At 32.7% G+C, this 17,940-nt stretch overlaps 1 protein-coding gene and 1 long non-coding RNA gene across 2 annotated transcripts; both read right to left on the bottom strand.

Annotated features, from left to right (window-relative positions):
- Positions 1-6,612: 6,612 nt before the first annotated feature.
- On the bottom strand, positions 6,613-8,565 carry LOC102612056 (uncharacterized). Its single transcript, XR_370392.4, has 2 exons — positions 8,064-8,565; positions 6,613-6,930 (listed from the first exon to the last, which is right to left on the bottom strand). It is a non-coding gene; the product is annotated as an uncharacterized LOC102612056 (long non-coding RNA).
- Positions 8,566-11,546: 2,981 nt separating this feature from the next.
- LOC102611769 (hypothetical protein) lies at positions 11,547-13,521 on the bottom strand. The gene is made up of 3 exons (XM_006475546.4): positions 12,890-13,521; positions 12,625-12,696; positions 11,547-11,816 (listed from the first exon to the last, which is right to left on the bottom strand). The coding sequence occupies exons 1-3, from the start codon at positions 13,454-13,456 to the stop codon at positions 11,814-11,816; spliced, it is 642 nt and encodes a 213-aa protein (XP_006475609.1). The 5' UTR covers positions 13,457-13,521; the 3' UTR covers positions 11,547-11,813.
- Between the last annotated feature and the right edge of the window lie 4,419 nt (positions 13,522-17,940).

The following is a 17,940-nucleotide window of genomic DNA, read 5'->3' as shown; positions in this document are numbered from 1 at the left end:
TTAAAAAATTAAAAAAAACGGATGTACGGTGGATAATTTCCCTAATTAATAATTGTAGGATGACAATTAAATAAAAAGATGCCAGCCAGCAGCATAACCTAACAGATTACTGCTTGTCAAGCCCGATTTGCTCGGTAAAAGTCAGTTTTCTTCTGATCTAAATGTAAAAAACATTTCTTTTGTATTATTGACGCAATGTGTGAATTCATTCGGAAAAAGTAACAAACACATTTTTGTTACTGATCAACGGTGGGCCCAAGATCTCGTATGGGCTTGTTGTAAGTATATTTGTGTGGACCCAAGTCCGTTACACTGGTAACACCGTAAAGCCTTACGTCACTCTCTGATCGGTGAAAAGCCTTCTCTTGCTCAAGATCCACTTCATAAACTCTAGTCAGCCCAACCCGAACTCACACATCGCATGACGAAAGCAACCTTTTGCGAGATAATCAAGTCCATTTAATTTTAATTTTAATACAACATGAGCCCATACCACATCAACACCTGTCCTACCCACCACTGCCAATTGGACATGTAAGCGGATTGAACTCCCACCTCCACAATCTTAATTTGAAACTCATTTTCTATATTGGCCCAAAATAAGTGTGCAACTTATAAAAATTCATATTGGCCCAAAATAAGTTGCACACTTGGAGAAACCATTAGGGGTGGGCACGGTTCGGTTTGAAATTAAGTAGAACCGATTTAAATCGGTTATTTTATAAAAAGAACCAAATAAGAACCGAACTCAAACAGTTCTTTTCGGATCGGTTCGTTTCAGTTCGGTTTTTTTCAGTTCGGTTTTTTCGGTTCTGAACCTATTGAGCCTATTTTGAATTTTTAAATTTTTAGCCCATTGGGCCTCATGAATGTAATAATTTTTTTCAACAATTAATTTATCCTAATTTTATTACAAATACTAACAATAAATATAAAGTATTTAAAACACATTTTATCACTAATATCTTACTAACTATTAATAAGATACTCCCAAAATATGAAATATTAAAATTTTAAAATATATAACCAAACTCCAATACTCCATCTATATAAACATAATCATAATGTTATAAAAAGAAATAACACATGTTTGATTTGAATAAAATAAAAAAATAATTCGGTTTTTTGATTCAGTTAAGTGAACCGAATACTGAACCGACATTTCGATTTTTTTTACAAACAGTATATTTTGGTTTTTTTAAAAATAAAAACCGAACCGAATTAGAAAAAACCGTCGGTTCGGTTCGATTTTTTTAAGACTATGGTTTTTTTGCCTACCCCTAAAAACCATTCTTCTAGTTATAGGCATCAATAAGTGTGCAACTTATTTTCTTAAACCACATAATTGAAAACGGATAGGTACTACTACCGTAGTAAATGTTTCTCATTTATCAGAAAAATACTAGGATATTCTTTAGCATTGAGGTTGTGCAAATTTAACGTAAAAATTACTATATTAAAATATTTTGATAAACAATAACTGTTGTTATTTATTAATTAAATTAATTTGGTCTATCATTTGTATAATAGAAAACTTATAATATATTTATTATTTTTATTAAAATTATAATTTAAAAATCATACTCATTATACATTATTAATTTTTATTTTTATAGTTATAATTCACTTCAATAGCAATCAAAAGACAAAAGAGTCTGAACGAAACCAATTCTCCACCTATCAGAATATTCTTTTTGCTTTTCTTGTTTGTGGTACTAATATGAATGCGATCGCGAATGAATAAGCATCGGCAATTTAGGCCCAGTCATGGCTTTTGCTTTTTGCTACCATCCAAAAATGAACTAAACTTTTGTTAAGAATCTGACCTGGAGTGGCATCAGCTTTGGCTTGTCTTTTTTTTCCTTTTTCCTTTTACGCCCAACCCCTCAAACTTCAAAACACGAATTGCGTAAATCTCAACAAACTCAATTTTTAACGTTATATCAAAGAAAAGTCCTAAAACCAGCAAGCAAGCAAGTAGCAACCATTCGTCCCCGTGCAAAGTGAAAGCATCCGCACACACTGAATTAACTTCAGCGTTACTTACTCAAGCATACATGGTGCTGCTCTATTTACCACTGTGCCCACTCCACTCACATAATGCCACGTTAGAGATCCTCCACACGCGGCACTAGTATGTCCTGTGCGGTTGTGTCTATCTATCCACGGCTGTCTAATCTTCTGATAGACAATGGTTTGGACACGTGTACGCATGAGAACCTCGTTTTCAGAGAAGTATCATCACCTGAGAGAACATATGCGCAAAACGCCTAATTGGGAGCTTTGGAAAAAGCAAAATGTTTTATGCGAATCAACCTAAAAGCTTTTTACATATATCTGTATCCCAAAAACGTATATAAATAAAATAAAAACTTTGCTTGGCCACCTCTCTTTCATTCTTCCTTTCTTTTCTTTTGCATAATAATCTCTCTTAAAGCACGCAGATTCTTTTCTTTTCTTCTCTTTTCAGGCTGCACATTCGACAACACAAAATAACATAGACTTTAGAAGAGGGCGTGAAAGCACAAAAGGAAAATGTGTTACCCAACAGGCGTAAGTCTGGTTAGCCGTACAGACTTGGTGCTGGTTCAAGGCAGATGGTTTGTCTCAAGGGTTCCGGTGCAGGGAGCAAATGAAGAAGTGGGTGGAGAGGCTGCTGGTGGTGATGGTGGCAGCGGCGGTGGCTTGATAAAGCAGTGCGTTTGTTCACCGACGACGCACCCGGGTTCCTTTCGTTGCAGGCACCACCATGCCCAGTATGTGTGGCGTGGTCGTATAACAAAAGTTGAGTCAACTCCAGTCTGTAATTAGCTGTAGGTTTTATCTGATTATCATGTTAAGTGTATAAATGAAATAAAGAAATACATGTATTTGATATGCTCGACGCAGTAACTCAGCTTTTTTAATATTAATCACTCTTGAAGTCTTGGTCTCAAGCTAGTTAATGTGAATAATATCGTTGAGCTTCTTTCCTTCTCCTTATGTCTTCCTTTTACATAATCACGATTCTATAAAGGACGAAGAACAAGAAAAATAACATCCACTTTCAATATTCAACCGAGTTCCTTCACACAAATTTTTACAAACGCCAGAAATGTCCACAATTTGTCTATACCTAGACAAATTTAATAACGGAAGCCAGCTGAGTGTTGGGTCCTTGTCCAAATTCATTTTTATGGTAAAGATTTGCATTGTTTGATTGATGAGCAGGTGTGAATGTGAGTGATCAGAGAATTCTTCTGCGCTGGAGGGTAGAAGCTTCAACAATAATATTGGAAATGGCCCACAGGCTTGAAAAGTGACACTCTCGGCAGGCATCCATCAATCTCTTCATTTTTCTCTCTTCGAATGGGCTCATTCAGCGGCCTCACAATTTGTAATTGCACATTTGCATCAATATGACCACCGGCACCGGAGTTCTCGGTCCATTTGGCCAATTATGAAAGCCTCAATCAGACGAGACTTTTCTAAGATGTTGACCAGGCACGCAACTATTCAAAGCACAAATCCATCCTTCAGGATAGGCTTGCTATTCAATGGACATCTCTCCGGCTTCTTTTTTCTTTTCATTTGTCCTTTTTTAATTTTGAATTTATTACGATTTATATGTATATATGGGTTCATCTACGTTGCAACAACTGGTAACGTTCCCATCTTTGTACTTTATGATTTAACTAATGTTAAATTTCACCAATCACTTTAAACTCCTTTTGTTTATAAAATATTAAGAAATATTGTGATATTTTCTACTTACATACACTACTAAAGATTCTGGTTAACACATTACTCTCTTTTTATTTATTATTTTTATAAGTATTAAGCTGCGTTTACTTGCCGAATTCAGGAATGGAAATTTGAAATTGGAATGATTCCTGCATTTACTTAGTAAAATAAGGAGGGGAATGGGAATCATTTTTGTGAACCCCACAATAATTCGGGAATCAAGAATGAGAACTCACTTGGGAATCAGACTCTCTGGGATTTCCCATTCTACTCCCATAAATTTTTTATTATTTAAAAAATACCCTTACTTCATATAAAAATAAAAATAGCGAAAAATTAAAAAAAAACAAAAAATTCCCTAAAAACCTAAACACACTCTCTCTCTCGCATAAACCAGAAGCTTCCATCACATCTCCCTCCCCTGCTTTCATCGCGTCATCGGCACTCCCTCTCTCTCGTGCATCAGTCACCGCCTCACCGGACAGATTTGTCACTCTCTGGCCAGATTCATCAGCTCACTGGCCTGATTCATCACTCGTTTTCTTCTTTCCCGTTAGCTAAAGCAATAACCTGACCAAAGGAGCAGAAATAGTCAAGGCGCAAGGGATGTACCTTAGATTAGGGATGACAAAAATCCCCACGGGCACGGGTACTCTCGGGGATTTTTTTCATTCGGAGAGGGTATGAGGATAATTTTATACCTAATTTCTTATTCGGGGAAGGGATGGAGAAATTTTTTTACCCAATTTCTTATTCGAGGAAGGGACGGGGATGAGGTGGAATCCCCATCCCCTACCCATTTCCCCATTTTAATTTTTATTTTTTAAAATTACTAATAAAAAAATAATAAAGTTTGAATTATAAAATTATAAGTATTGGTAAAAATAAAAAAATATCAAAATATTTATATTATTAAACTTTTAGGCCTAATTAACTAATTAAAGTCCTAAATTTTTATTTAGGACATTAAAAAGACCGGATAGATTCTATTAGGTTAAAACTTTTGTTTTAATTTTAATATTCATGAAATATTTTAAACTTAAGTCTATTTTTTATTTATTTTTAGATGTTATAGTTGCCCACAACAAATCACAATTTTAATATCTAATCTAATCTAATATTTGCTATTGATTTGCTACGACTTAACTATTGTGCTGTAAAGTGAATAATCCAAATTTATAAAGTGCCCACACCACCATTGAAAAGTTAATTTTGAATCTAAATTTGATTTTATTTGTAACAATTTTGTATTAGGCTATTAATTTGTTCATGATAGTTTGTATTCCTTGCATGCTGCGTTACTTACTAATTTAATGTATGTGACTTTTGTAATGGATATTAATGTAAGATATATTTCGAACTTTACTTTTATTTGAATTTTTTATTTTAATATGATTAACTCAAAATCAAAAATAAAAAAATGTATTAGTTATTCGGGGATCGGGGACCTTCAGGGATCCCCTGTTATTATTCGGGAAGGGGATGAGGATTCTCTTAAATAATTTTAACGGGGACGGGAAGGGGACGGGAACATACGCAAAATATCGGAGATAGATACGGAGAGATTAGTCCCCTCCCCTCCTCTCCCCATTGCCATCCCTACCTTAGATGCTGAGCACACAAGAAAGTGCATGAGTGACAAAAAAAGTTCCATCAATCACATGATTTAAGCCACGCACTCATAACTCATTATGCAAACAGTCTATATAATACAAATTAGACCAAAAAAAAAAGTTGATTATGAAATTCGTAATGGCACTGGCTGTCCATGAAAAGGCAAGTGTATTCAGAGTCAATGCTGGTGCTAGAGTATAACAAAAATAGCACATGAAAAAAAGATTTACACTTTTTATTTCTTTCTTATTTATTATTAGCAGATTTTTTTTTTAAGCAAATCACAGTCATTAAAATGAAATGCAAGGTTATGCCATCCATGGAAAAAAAACAAAAAATTAAAATCAGTAAAATATGCTAAAGAGAAGAAAATAAAATCTACTTCAGAGTTTCCCCATTTTCTATTCTTGAATTATCCATTCCAATATCATTTGCTAATTTTACACTCTTCCTTGGAAACACACCTTCCCCAAATCATCAAAGGAAAAATGTACAATAGTTTTCTTTTTTGCTGAGTATACTTCTTAATCGGAGGATAAGCATGGGTCCATATATCATGAGCATACTTCTTAATTAATCACAGGATTAAAGCTCGAGCTAGTCCTAGATATGCTATGATAAGCATCAAAGTTTATATATTTCACCAAGAGATCACAATGCTAAGGTTCATACGCATGATGTCTGCCCACTGCCCAGAGCAGCAAGCCGTACGCTTGTAAATTTGGTATCAAGGCTATAAACAATTTCAAATGAGAAGAGGAGGAGAAGAAGGCAAAGTTCATTGTTGCCACGGCTTTTCGTAACACCAAAAATACCTAAACTCTGCACCTTATCTATTTCTTTTGTTCAGAAATATTTGCAGGAAGGGTAATTTTGTCCTTTTAAGACAAACAAATTGTAAATGAAAAGAGTGCAGGGTGCTCAAGTAAATTTGACAGTAGTTAAACTATAAAAGACAAAAATTGGGGTACAGGACAACTGTTGCAACATAGCCAGATCCTCTATATAATCTGTCAGGAGTCTGAATACATATACTTTGTAGTCTAACCCAGAGATTTCCTGAGAATTGGCTCATAAATCTACTCCCACAAATAATCACTTTTTATGCAAAAGGACTCTAGGACCAAGAACTCCACAAGCCTCCTTGCTTGTGTAATCAAAGGCAACTCTGTAGAGTCCTGGGCTACTAGAGCACCAAATCTATTGCAAGATTAACTCAAGGCATGTCACTGAAGTTGCAAAAGATAACAGTTCTATCTTTAAATATTCTGAAGCTACAAGGATAAAAGAGCCCATTCCTCTAGCACAATTAAAATTAGCGCAATCTTTGCACAGTTTCAATCATTCTCTCTCAGATAAATATATACAAGAAAGTTCTTAACTATACTGGTGTGGTACTCAAAACAAATGTAAATCCTTTTAAAAATTACAAGTTTAAACCATGTAGATAGCACACACCAACCTCTTTATGTAACTCCTACTCCTGAACAAGTTAATTCACCCAAGGGACCACAAAGAAACAATGTTGCATGTCTCCAATCAAACACGAATTCCTGCAGCCAATCATCGACATTGGTGGCATTCAATGAATCACTGAAAAATCAAATCCCAGGAAATGGGTCAGCTGTAAATAATTGACGCTTCAGGGCAGTTATTTGTCATGCAGACAAGACCAATGAGAGACCAAAAAGTACATTGAACTACTTTAACCAAAGCATACACAAATTAAGTTAGGTCAGCTGTCCATGTGATACAGAACAAGAAATCTCTATTTAGGATCTTATGAATTAAGATTATTGCTTATTTAAGTTGAGATTGGTTAAATGTTTAAGTAATATTTAGCCCACCTATAATGATTTTCTTGTTTGGGAAAGTGCTATATGCTTACTACGAGTATATTTCTTTTCCTAAGCAGATTTAAATTTCCCATTTTATCTAGGGGATGGCTACTATAAATAGAGCTTTCTTTTCATTTTTGAGTAATCTTGATGCTACCAATGATTATTGGAATGTAGTTTATGACATTCCCTCTCACTTTCTTCAGAATTTTATCTCTCCTATTTCATATCTGGATTTCTCCCATTTCTTCCTGTTGTTCATTGGACAATGCCTCCTAAATCACTATGTTAACAGATAGCGCATGCACCAGACGACACACCAGATAAGCCAAAACAAGCAAAACAATCCATAGTTATATGCCAGGAATGATTAGTAACACTCCTAGGTACACAACCAGACATCTTCCACCATTATAATCAAGAAGCACATTAAAAATGGATTGTTGTTGTGGCACATCAAAATTTAAACAGAGGAACAATGATCAAGATGATTTTGGTGCAATGAAGATGTCCAAGAACTCTCTCAACTTGAAAGCAGTTGCATCGCTATTTAAATAAAAATACTATTCAGCTATATAAAAGAAGAATGTTTTATCACATAAGGGTAACAATTTTGACAGACAATCGTTTGGTTGCTTGTATTTACATACACTTCAAAGGATAATTTTGACTGAAGCAGTTAAAAAAACATAAATATTCCTAATTATCTCCGAATTGTTTGCTTCTAAATCAATTATAATTGAAATCACAATTCACACATAATGCGAAAAAAAATCAGAGGAATTTCAAGGAACAGAAGTCGGAGTTCGCCATTGACCATAGTAACAGTATCAAAGGGAATGACTCCCTCAGTCAAATCCTCAATCAAGTAAGAACATCGTGAATAACCTCAAGGCCATCAAGTTCCAGCGTGGCATCAACACACGAGCTGCCTCTGGCTCTCACTCTACTTCCGGGGGACCTAACCAACCCTAGCTCTTCTCTCTGTAACCCATCGAAACGTCGAGCAAATCGTAGGTCAACGAGACGAAGTCTATGTTGTGGACCTTGATCGTTAGAGAGGAAGAGAGGTCCAGCGTGAGTTTAGTAAACGATTTGACTCGGATGTAATTGAGGTGGATTCGGACGAGTCGGAGGGTACGAGTCGGAAGGGAATATTAAGAACATCGGAAGAGAGAAGAGAACGATGGAGGCGATTGAGGATAGACATCTGCTAAGATTACATACTGGGTCCCACATATTTGAAATTGAAAATTAAACTAATATTATTTTTATTTGCAAACTGCACTGCAATTAAGCGGCGATTACATTTTGAATTGTAACGGGAATCTTGAGTATGAAGTGGGATTAGATTATTTATTTATATTGAAAAATTAAAATAATAATTTAATTTATGTGTTTATATAGTTTTGAATTGAGAGTAAATGGTTTTAAATTATAGTTTCATCTTTATTTAAAGAATTATAGTTTTTAATTATAAAATTAATAAAATATATATTTAAAAAATAAAATATTTATTTTATTATATTTATAAATTAATAATAATTTATAATATTATTAATTATGTAAATTATAATTTCTTACTACTCTTAATTTTAATTATGTAAATAAAAAATTATTAATAAGAACAACACAAATGAAACATTATTAATAATATAATACAAAATTAATATTTTCTTAGAATAAATTATTTATTATTATTAATTACTAATATTAAATAAAATAATACTATTATTTTAAAATAAATATAATAATATTATATTTTCAAATAAAGATAGTATATGGTAATATTATTAATTCTCTATGAGTATAATAATATTATTTTTAAGTAATTTTAACTTAGAATCAATGTAAATTATTATTTTAACTAAATATAATAATATTAAATATATTTTAATATGCTTAATATTATTATTTTTAATAAATGTAATTTTATTTTATTAGATATAATATTATTATATTATTTAAATAAATATAATTTTATTAAATATAAGAGTAATAAGAGAAGGGAAGAGTGGATTTCCACTCCCACTCCCCCCCTAGGAATGGGATTCCCACTCCTTAGTCCTTACTCTAAAATTAGATGGGACCCACAGAGTGAGATTCTTACTTTTTTTAAAATTTATAAGTAAACACTGGAGTGTGAGAAATTTATAATCCTCACTCCCACTCCAAAAAGTAAACAAAACATTAAAGTATTGGCCGGAAGTGTGGCACTTTTTAAGCTATAGTTGTTGTAAAAAAAGTTATAACTATGAAATAAAAATTAATAATTTATAGTAACTATAAATTTTCAATAATAATTTTAACAAAAATATTAAAAATATAATAAATTTTTCATGATACAAGTAAAAAACTATATTAATATAGATTTCAAGTTACAATAGTTAATATTTACCAAACATTTTAATGCTGTAATTTTTAAATTACAGTTATCTAACATCAATCTCAAATGCATCCTAAATCAAATTTACCCCCTTATAATCATTGAGTGAAGTTTCTAACTCCCTTCTATAGCACTGATGAAACCCCATATTTTATATTTATACCTTTTTCTTTTATGAAATTATTAAAAAGACAAAAAAATTGCCATAGAGTTTTAATTACATTTTATTCTCATCTAAAATAAATTAATTAAATTATGAAATATACTTTTTCATAATTAAATCATTGCTTCAAAATAATTTTTTATTAGTTTTATAAAAAAATTATTTCTCTCACATATTAAGATTTAAAAATAGTTAGGGCTTTTGTAAAGACATTTTAGTTTAACTAAATTCGTATTTGTCTTTTTCAGTAATTTCTTTTAGCAATAAAACTACAGTTTAAAAAATGAGGTTTTATAAGGAAAATAAAGGGGTGCAAAAAGCATTACTCGTAATTCATATGTATTATTTTCATAATAATATGTTCCAACATACTACGAACGTATTTTTACTATTTTATTTTTCTTCATTTTCAGAAATATCATACGAATAAGAAGTTGCCAAACTCGTTTTTCTATTTTACTGAAACTAATAATTCAAATATTATAAAACAAATAAAAGAAAAAAAAAACACCATGTGAAAAAAGGTAAGATTATTTGCACTCTAAACAACTCTTTATTTTTAGTATTCATTTATTAAATTTAAAATTACTCAAACAACATATTAAAATGGGTAAAATACCCTTCATTTAACCTTTTAGCCATTTTCTTTCTACTGTAAAACTCTACTCCGTCAATAATTTAAAACATAACTGATAACTAATCAAAATCTAACTTAATTACTTAATGCAGAGATAGAAAATTTAAAACCCATTACCTCCAATCAATACAATTCCATATGAATCTTGCAAACCCAAAAGTGAAGAATAGCCTTTCAAGTACTAATTGTATCTTTGCTAATTTTGAACTTTCATTTGCATTCAGCCGACTTTATAAATAAAAATGAGGCACTAGAATGGACAGCAGTGCTTTTCATTGGGTTCTTTGTATGCTATTTATTAAACTGCATGTAAAACAGAAATACACAATTTGACATTTAAAATTTTCATCTATTCCGTCAAATAGAAAATTTGTTCTGTTTGATGATTAATGATGTTTAAGAGGGAGAATAGACATGAAGAAATGAAAGAGGAATGATGTTTGATTTAATGTTATTATTAGATCGTAGTTAATAATAAATTACTCTATTATTTTTTTAATCTTAAAAATATTAATTAAAAAAATGCTCAATATAATTTTTAGAGTTAAAAAATAGGTGTTCGATACAATTTTTTAAGTGCAAATAGCGCTACCTTTGAAAAATAATACTAAACGCACTTTATTATCTTATTATCTTCATCTGTGCACGACACCCTAATTTGTCATGTAATTTTGTGATTTGAGGTTAGTAAACATGTTTTGTTGTGGGTTTATTTCATGACATGGCAAGATCAGAGTGGCTTACATCGGAGATGTGTCAAGTTTTTACAAGTCAACAAGAAAAGAACCTACTGTGAGATTATTTAGAAAGGCAGGCCATGTCCTCGAAGTGAGAAGGCATTTAGTGCACCTGGAGCATTGCACTTCATTTATCCATTGCTTGCTTCGTGTGTTTACATATTATTATGATTGATTGAAACACACATGTGGCAAAGAATGAATGAAAAAAAAGCAGTACACCAAAAGCAGCCAAGACTTTTCACCTCAAAGTGGCTACCCAAACTCCACACAAACCTATGTCAAATTGCTATCCCTACTCATGCAATAAAAGGCAACTCGATATGTGACTTGAACCCTCAAAATATTATTAAGTTACAAGGTGAAAAGAGCTAGTTTAAAATAGCATATTCAGTGCACAGTTTCCATCATTCTGTCTCAGATAAAATATACACAAGAAAGTTCCAACTAAATTTAAATTTAATATTTCTTATATATTAAGGGCATGATACAAATGCACTGGTGTGGTTACTGAAACTGATAAATCCTTTTCAAAAATACAAGTTTAAACCATGTAATTAACACACGCCAACCTCTCCATGTAACTCCTATTCCTGCACAAGTGAAACATACCCATGGGACCACAAGGAAACAATGGTGTATGTCTCGCATCAAACAGGATTTCTTGCCAATTCATCGACTAAACAATAATAGTAAATTGGTGGCATCCAACACATCACTGCAAAATCAAATTTCAGGTCATGAGTCAGCTTTATAAAATTGATGCTTCGGGGCAGTTACTTGTTATGCAGGCAAGATCAACAAGAGACAACAATGTAAATTGAACTAACTTAACCAAAGCACAGCACAAATTAATTTAGGTCAACTGTTCAAGTGATACAGACCAAGAAATCTCTATTTAGGATCTTAGGAAGATTAATAGATTCTTGCTTATTTAAGTCAAGATCAGTTAAATGTTTTGGTAATATTTAGCCTACCTATAATAATTTTCTTATTTGAGTGAGTGTTATATTACTTTCTACAAGTATATTTCTTTTCTTAAGCACAGATCAATTTCCCAGTCTATCTAGGGTTTGGCCACTATAAATAGAGATTTCTTTCTCATTTTTGAGTAGTCTTGAAGCTATCAATGATTATTGGAATGTAGTTTATTATACTCCTTCCCACGTTCTTCTGAATTGTCTCTCCTTTTTCATGCCTCGATTTCTCCCATTTCTTCATCTGATTCATTGGACAATGTGTTCTAAATCACTATGTTAGTCAGTTTAACAGATAGTGGATGCCCAGACAACAAATGATTGATCCACACCAGATAAAACTAAAACAAGCAAAGCATTCATAGTTACATGTGTAACTTGGGGATGATTAGCATGTAACACTCCTAGGTATACAACCAGACATTCTCCCAACATTATAATCAAGAACAGCATTATCTACGGCACTTAAAATGGAATTTTGTTGCACAGCAAATTTCTATTTAAATCAAAATCCTGTTCAGCTACATAAGAGAAATGCACTTTTCTCACCTCAGGGTAACAATCTTGCCGGACAATAGTTTGGTTGCTTGTATTTACATACACTTCACAGGATACTTTCGCCTGAAACAGTTCAAAAATCATAAATATGCGTAGTAATTCTCCGAATTGTTTGTTTCTAAATCAATCAAATAATTGAACTCACAATTCACAATTAAGAAATCAAGGCAACTTGGATATAAATATATATACAGCTAATCAAAATACAAGCGATTAATTCAACACCGCGAACGAATGTTTATAAAAAAGAAAATACCTTCAAAGGAATTTCAAAGAACAAAACTCCGAGCTCGCCTTTGACCATAGTAACGGTATCAAAGGGGATGACCCCCTTGATCAAATCCTCAATCAAGTAAATAACGTCATGAATAACCTCAAGGCCATTGAGTTTCAGCGAGGCATTAACATACGAGCTGCCTCTGGCTCTCACTCGGCCTCCGTGGGACCTCACCGACCCTAGCTCTCTCCCTCTGTAACCGATCGAAACATCGAGCGAATCGTAGTTCAACGAGAAGAAGTCTCTGTTGTGGACCTTGACGACGAGAGAGAAGGAAAGGTCCAGCGTGGGTTGAGGAGACGAGTTGACTCGGATGTGATTGAGGTGGATACGGGCGAGTTGGAGGTACGGGTCGGAGGGGTAGAATATGAATACCAGAACAGCGAGGAGACTCGCGATGGCGGCGGCTGTGCATAGACATCTGCTGAGATTTCGGCGGCGCCGCCAGCGGCGGAGATCGGGTTGGTAGTAGACGGGTAGAACGATGACGTTTTCCGTGGGAAGGGGCGCGTACGCCACGTGGTCGTGAGTTGAACCTGAACCCATCGTTGTTTTGTTTGGTGGGTTAGGAGACTTGGTGGTAGCATGATTTAGATGTGGCCGAAGGAGGTAATTTATCTCATTAATCTTTTTAATGCGTACGGCACCTTAATTCTTGTGATGTAATTTTGTGATTTTAGTTTAGCAAGCATGTCTTGCGGGGTTGTAGTGCGACGTGGCATGATCAGAGTGGCTTACGACAAGATCTTATCTGGCGACACGCTTTAGAAGTCAACTGCAAAATAACCCGTTGCTCACTATATTTTTCACATTGGAGAAATTCTAAAATATATTTATTGGCATTATATTAGTCATATAATAATATAACTAATACTATTATGTATACTTATTCTAAAAAATTATAATGAAAATTGTAATTGTATTAAATTTAATGGCATGTATCATATGTGTCTCATTAATTGTATTATCTTTGATACATTTTAAAATCTCTTATTTTTAAATAATTTTTTTTAGTTAGAGTTACAATGCTAATAATATTTAATTATCATAAATATATTAGAATTAATGGATTTCATTTATTAATTTTTATTACGGCCGTCCTAAATCACCGCATCCATTTATAGGAGGACACTAATTATTCTCAAGTGCGGGCACTATTTTTTTTTTTTAATGTGGACACGAAATTAAATTGTGTGGTTTAATAGAAGAGTAATGATGTAGTTACAAACTCTTGTACAAACTTATTTTGTACAAATTGATATGACGTTAATTCATTGATTGAATTAAATATTTTTTAGCCCACATGATTTATTTATATTATTTTATAATTTTATTCAACCAATGAATTAATGTCATATCAGTTTGTATAAAATAAATATGTACAAAAGATTATGGTTGTATCATCACTCTTAAGAGAATCATTTCTCAATATATTATAAAATTATACAGTCTAATAACATGTCTGCACCGACTCTATTTAAACTTTATGATTTAATAATGTGAAAAAAATAAGAGTGCCCGAACTATAAAAGAATTCATGAGGAACTTACTCACGATTTTTTCGATAGATTAATTTAAGGAGAACTCGAATTCTGAAATTGCAGAAAATTGAACTCACTCCCTTAATTAACTCTCAAAATCAGTTTCAGCGCTTTAGACAAATCCCATCACAACGCTGCTTCAAGAAATTGTTATTGCTAAGGAACCTCAAATGGTCAAACGGGCTTATAAATGTAACCCTTATACAACTTTTAGATAAACTAAGATTAAAAGACTCCTATTATTGGCAAAAACAAAATCAAACGTTAATTAAATTACACGTGCTTAGCAATATTAATACGCGTACTGTCATGTTATAGCAAAATCTTTTTTGTGGACGAGGTATGGACTACGACTCCACACCACGGTGCTTAAACACTTCATTGATGTCATTTTCTTTTGATTTGTATGATCAACTTATGAATTAATATTCTCAATTATTGAATTTTAATTCCTAAGAGGCGCGTAGCTATCTGGATTCTGGATGGAAACACTCTCATGAATTGTCACGTACATGCGCCCATCACCATCTCAGAATAGCTTTGGAACAAAAAATCAAGCGTTCTTCAATCTTGATCAACTCATTTTATTATTTTAACATAAAAAAAATCTTTGATGGGTTCTTTACCCTAAAATGAGAGAGAGCCATTCATAACTCATCCAACCATTCCATTACCGTCCAGAAAAAAAAAATGAAAAAAAAATGAAGACACTATAATCAAACTTCAATATTGCTTTTGTCCTCGACCGATATGTGTAATTTTTGTGGATAAGAATGAACTATATACGTTCGGTTTTTTAATTACCATTTGATCAGGTCAAAGATTAGTGCCCTAACTTGTTTTGAGTGGGGAGAAAAAAAAATAAAAACAAAATTCTATATTCGTCTCTTGGTATTAATTTTTCAGAGTCAAAAAGACTGATATAACAGATTCATCAATCTACAAGCTTAATTAAACGGAGAACAAAAAAGGGAACAGACTAATAATGAAAGCAAGAATTATTAACATACAGGAGCCAAACGAACAACAGAGGGAGGAATTAATTTTACATACCAGCCGCGGGCTGCCTATAGGCTATTATCAAGAACGAGTTTTAACAGTTTCAAGCATTGAAAATCCCAAGCAGAAACATATAAAGTCAAGTATCAAAGCTATTACATATTGTTTTTTTTTACAGAGCTTTGAAAGATATATATGAAGAAGCAGCTAGCTGCCATTAATTAATCTTTAGCTTACATGGAATAGGCGCGGTCAAGTCTCAACTGACTTGGGAGAAAAAGAAGCCACCGCTGCTGATTTATCGGCAGGCATGGAGTTTGATCGCTTCATGATCCAAGCCGCCGATGACCCTCCTGCAGCCGTCCGATGAAATCTGCACCGGAACGACCCTTGGTGAGTCGTCGGCGAACACAGGCACTGCCCTTTCGGTGAACCGGCACCGCCGCCGTGAGGATCAGTAGTACTCTTGCCACCTTTTGGGGAGGTGGTAGTGCTAACTTTGATGCTACCATGAGAGGCCATAGCCGAGTCCGAAGAAAAAGCAACTTATGTATCAACCTATATCTATACACACACACACACACACACACACACACACACACACACACACACACATATATATAAAGCAGTAGGAATACTAAAGGAGCCAACCAGCTTTTTTACTTTTGTTTTATTTTAATTTTGTTTTATGATAAAATATTGAAATGGAGATTTTGTCATTCATGGTTAGAACTAATCCAATCAAAGTGGTGGCTCTCCATGACTTCACCTTGTTTGTCCATATTGAAGCTATCCAAATAATAATCCCACCTCCCTCTTCCTTATCTGGCTAAGTCCGTTAAGTTCCCAATGTACAATGTTTTAGGTGCATATAGAAATTTAGAAATTTAGAAATCTAGAAATCTAGAAATTTAGAAATTTAGAAATCTAGAAATCTAGAAATTTAGAAATCTAGAAATCTAGAAATTTAGAAATCATGACTTTTGATGTACCATCTATCTACCTAATTTTAATTCCTGTAATGACTATCTCAATTAGCCTGTATTATTGAGGAGATATATGTATATTATAAGAAAATAAAAATTTACAATATTAAATTAACATATAGGAGATCCACTAGACATCATAATATTAAGTTAATAATTAATGGAAAAACTCTAAAAATAATGACATTGTTAATGATGGTTAAAAACATGGGAACAATTGTCAGAAATCAGATTACAAAAGAACAATTAGCACATGGACTAATGAACACGAGTGTGGGTTGATGAGGACATTGGCGAGGCCCTTCATGTGGGTTTGTTTGATTAGGAAGCTGATTTGTACACGTAGCCGATTCCCTGATTAATCAAAAAGTAATTGAATTATGCATTCAGAGTGGAAAATGTCGAAGTGACCCCGTTTACATCTTTCCACGTGGATTAGATTTAGATCTGCTGTTGTCCCATCAGTTCCACTTAATTGGATTATGCTGTGCTGTTTAATCCCATTAACCGACAGTGCATTTGTCCTTTTGTGGATATTATTATATTAGAAGCGGTAGTGAGTAAAGCTGTAATTATTATAATTTTTTATATTATAAATAGTTAAATACAACTGATAAAATTTGACATAATTCAATTATCTAATACGAATGCGATACAAATAAATGAATATGGGTCATTAAATTTAATATTATTATTAAATAGATTAGGATAGGATTGACACGGTTTTTTCTGTGTCGGATTAACGTTAAATTTCTTAACCATTTACTTAATTAAGTACATAATTATATTTTCTATTTAAAACCAATTTGTATGCTCTCATCATCAAAACTCAACTACTAGACATGATTTTCTTTTTCTATTTTTTTTTTGAAATGATGAAAATATACGTAGTGTTTCGTTTATAAAATTTTATATAAATTTAAAACTTTAATAGTGTAAATATATAAAATATTGACAAATATGCGTGTGCATATATAAATGAATGTAAATATTTAATGTAAATCTTGTTAAATATAAAGACTAAACATATTATTAAGGTATTTATTTATTTTCTGTGTGGATTAAAATCTCAATATTTTAAAATAATTATCTAATAAATCATATTTAGGCCAGCTTAAATTTATTACCGACACAAAATTACAAGACATGAACACAATCCGATAATCATTTTTACCAATTGTAATTATAAAAATTGTAATTTTTTTTAGTTAAAACTGCAATCAATTGATGATAATGACAAATCGAAGAGGAAGTATGGGCTGCAACATGTGATTCGTTCTCTTCGGTCTTGAAGCGCGCAATAGTTAATTGTTTGTTTGGGCGGGACAGTGCCGTTCTTCAAATACGCCGTTTGCCTGCATCTGTGCATCATCAACACTAAAATAAGACAGGATATGAAAATGTCAAATTCTACTTCGATTTTCTTTTGGATTCTTATGATTCCATTTTACAATCCATTGTAACAGAAAAAAGTTAATTGTCGTAGTAAAGTAACCGTCTAAAT

The sequence above is a fragment of the Citrus sinensis genome, chromosome 1 (assembly GCF_022201045.2).
Source record: "Citrus sinensis cultivar Valencia sweet orange chromosome 1, DVS_A1.0, whole genome shotgun sequence".
Taxonomy (NCBI): Eukaryota; Viridiplantae; Streptophyta; class Magnoliopsida; order Sapindales; family Rutaceae; genus Citrus; species Citrus sinensis.
The sequence above is the reverse complement of the archived record's forward strand: the minus strand, read 5'-3'. Positions and strand labels throughout refer to the sequence as shown.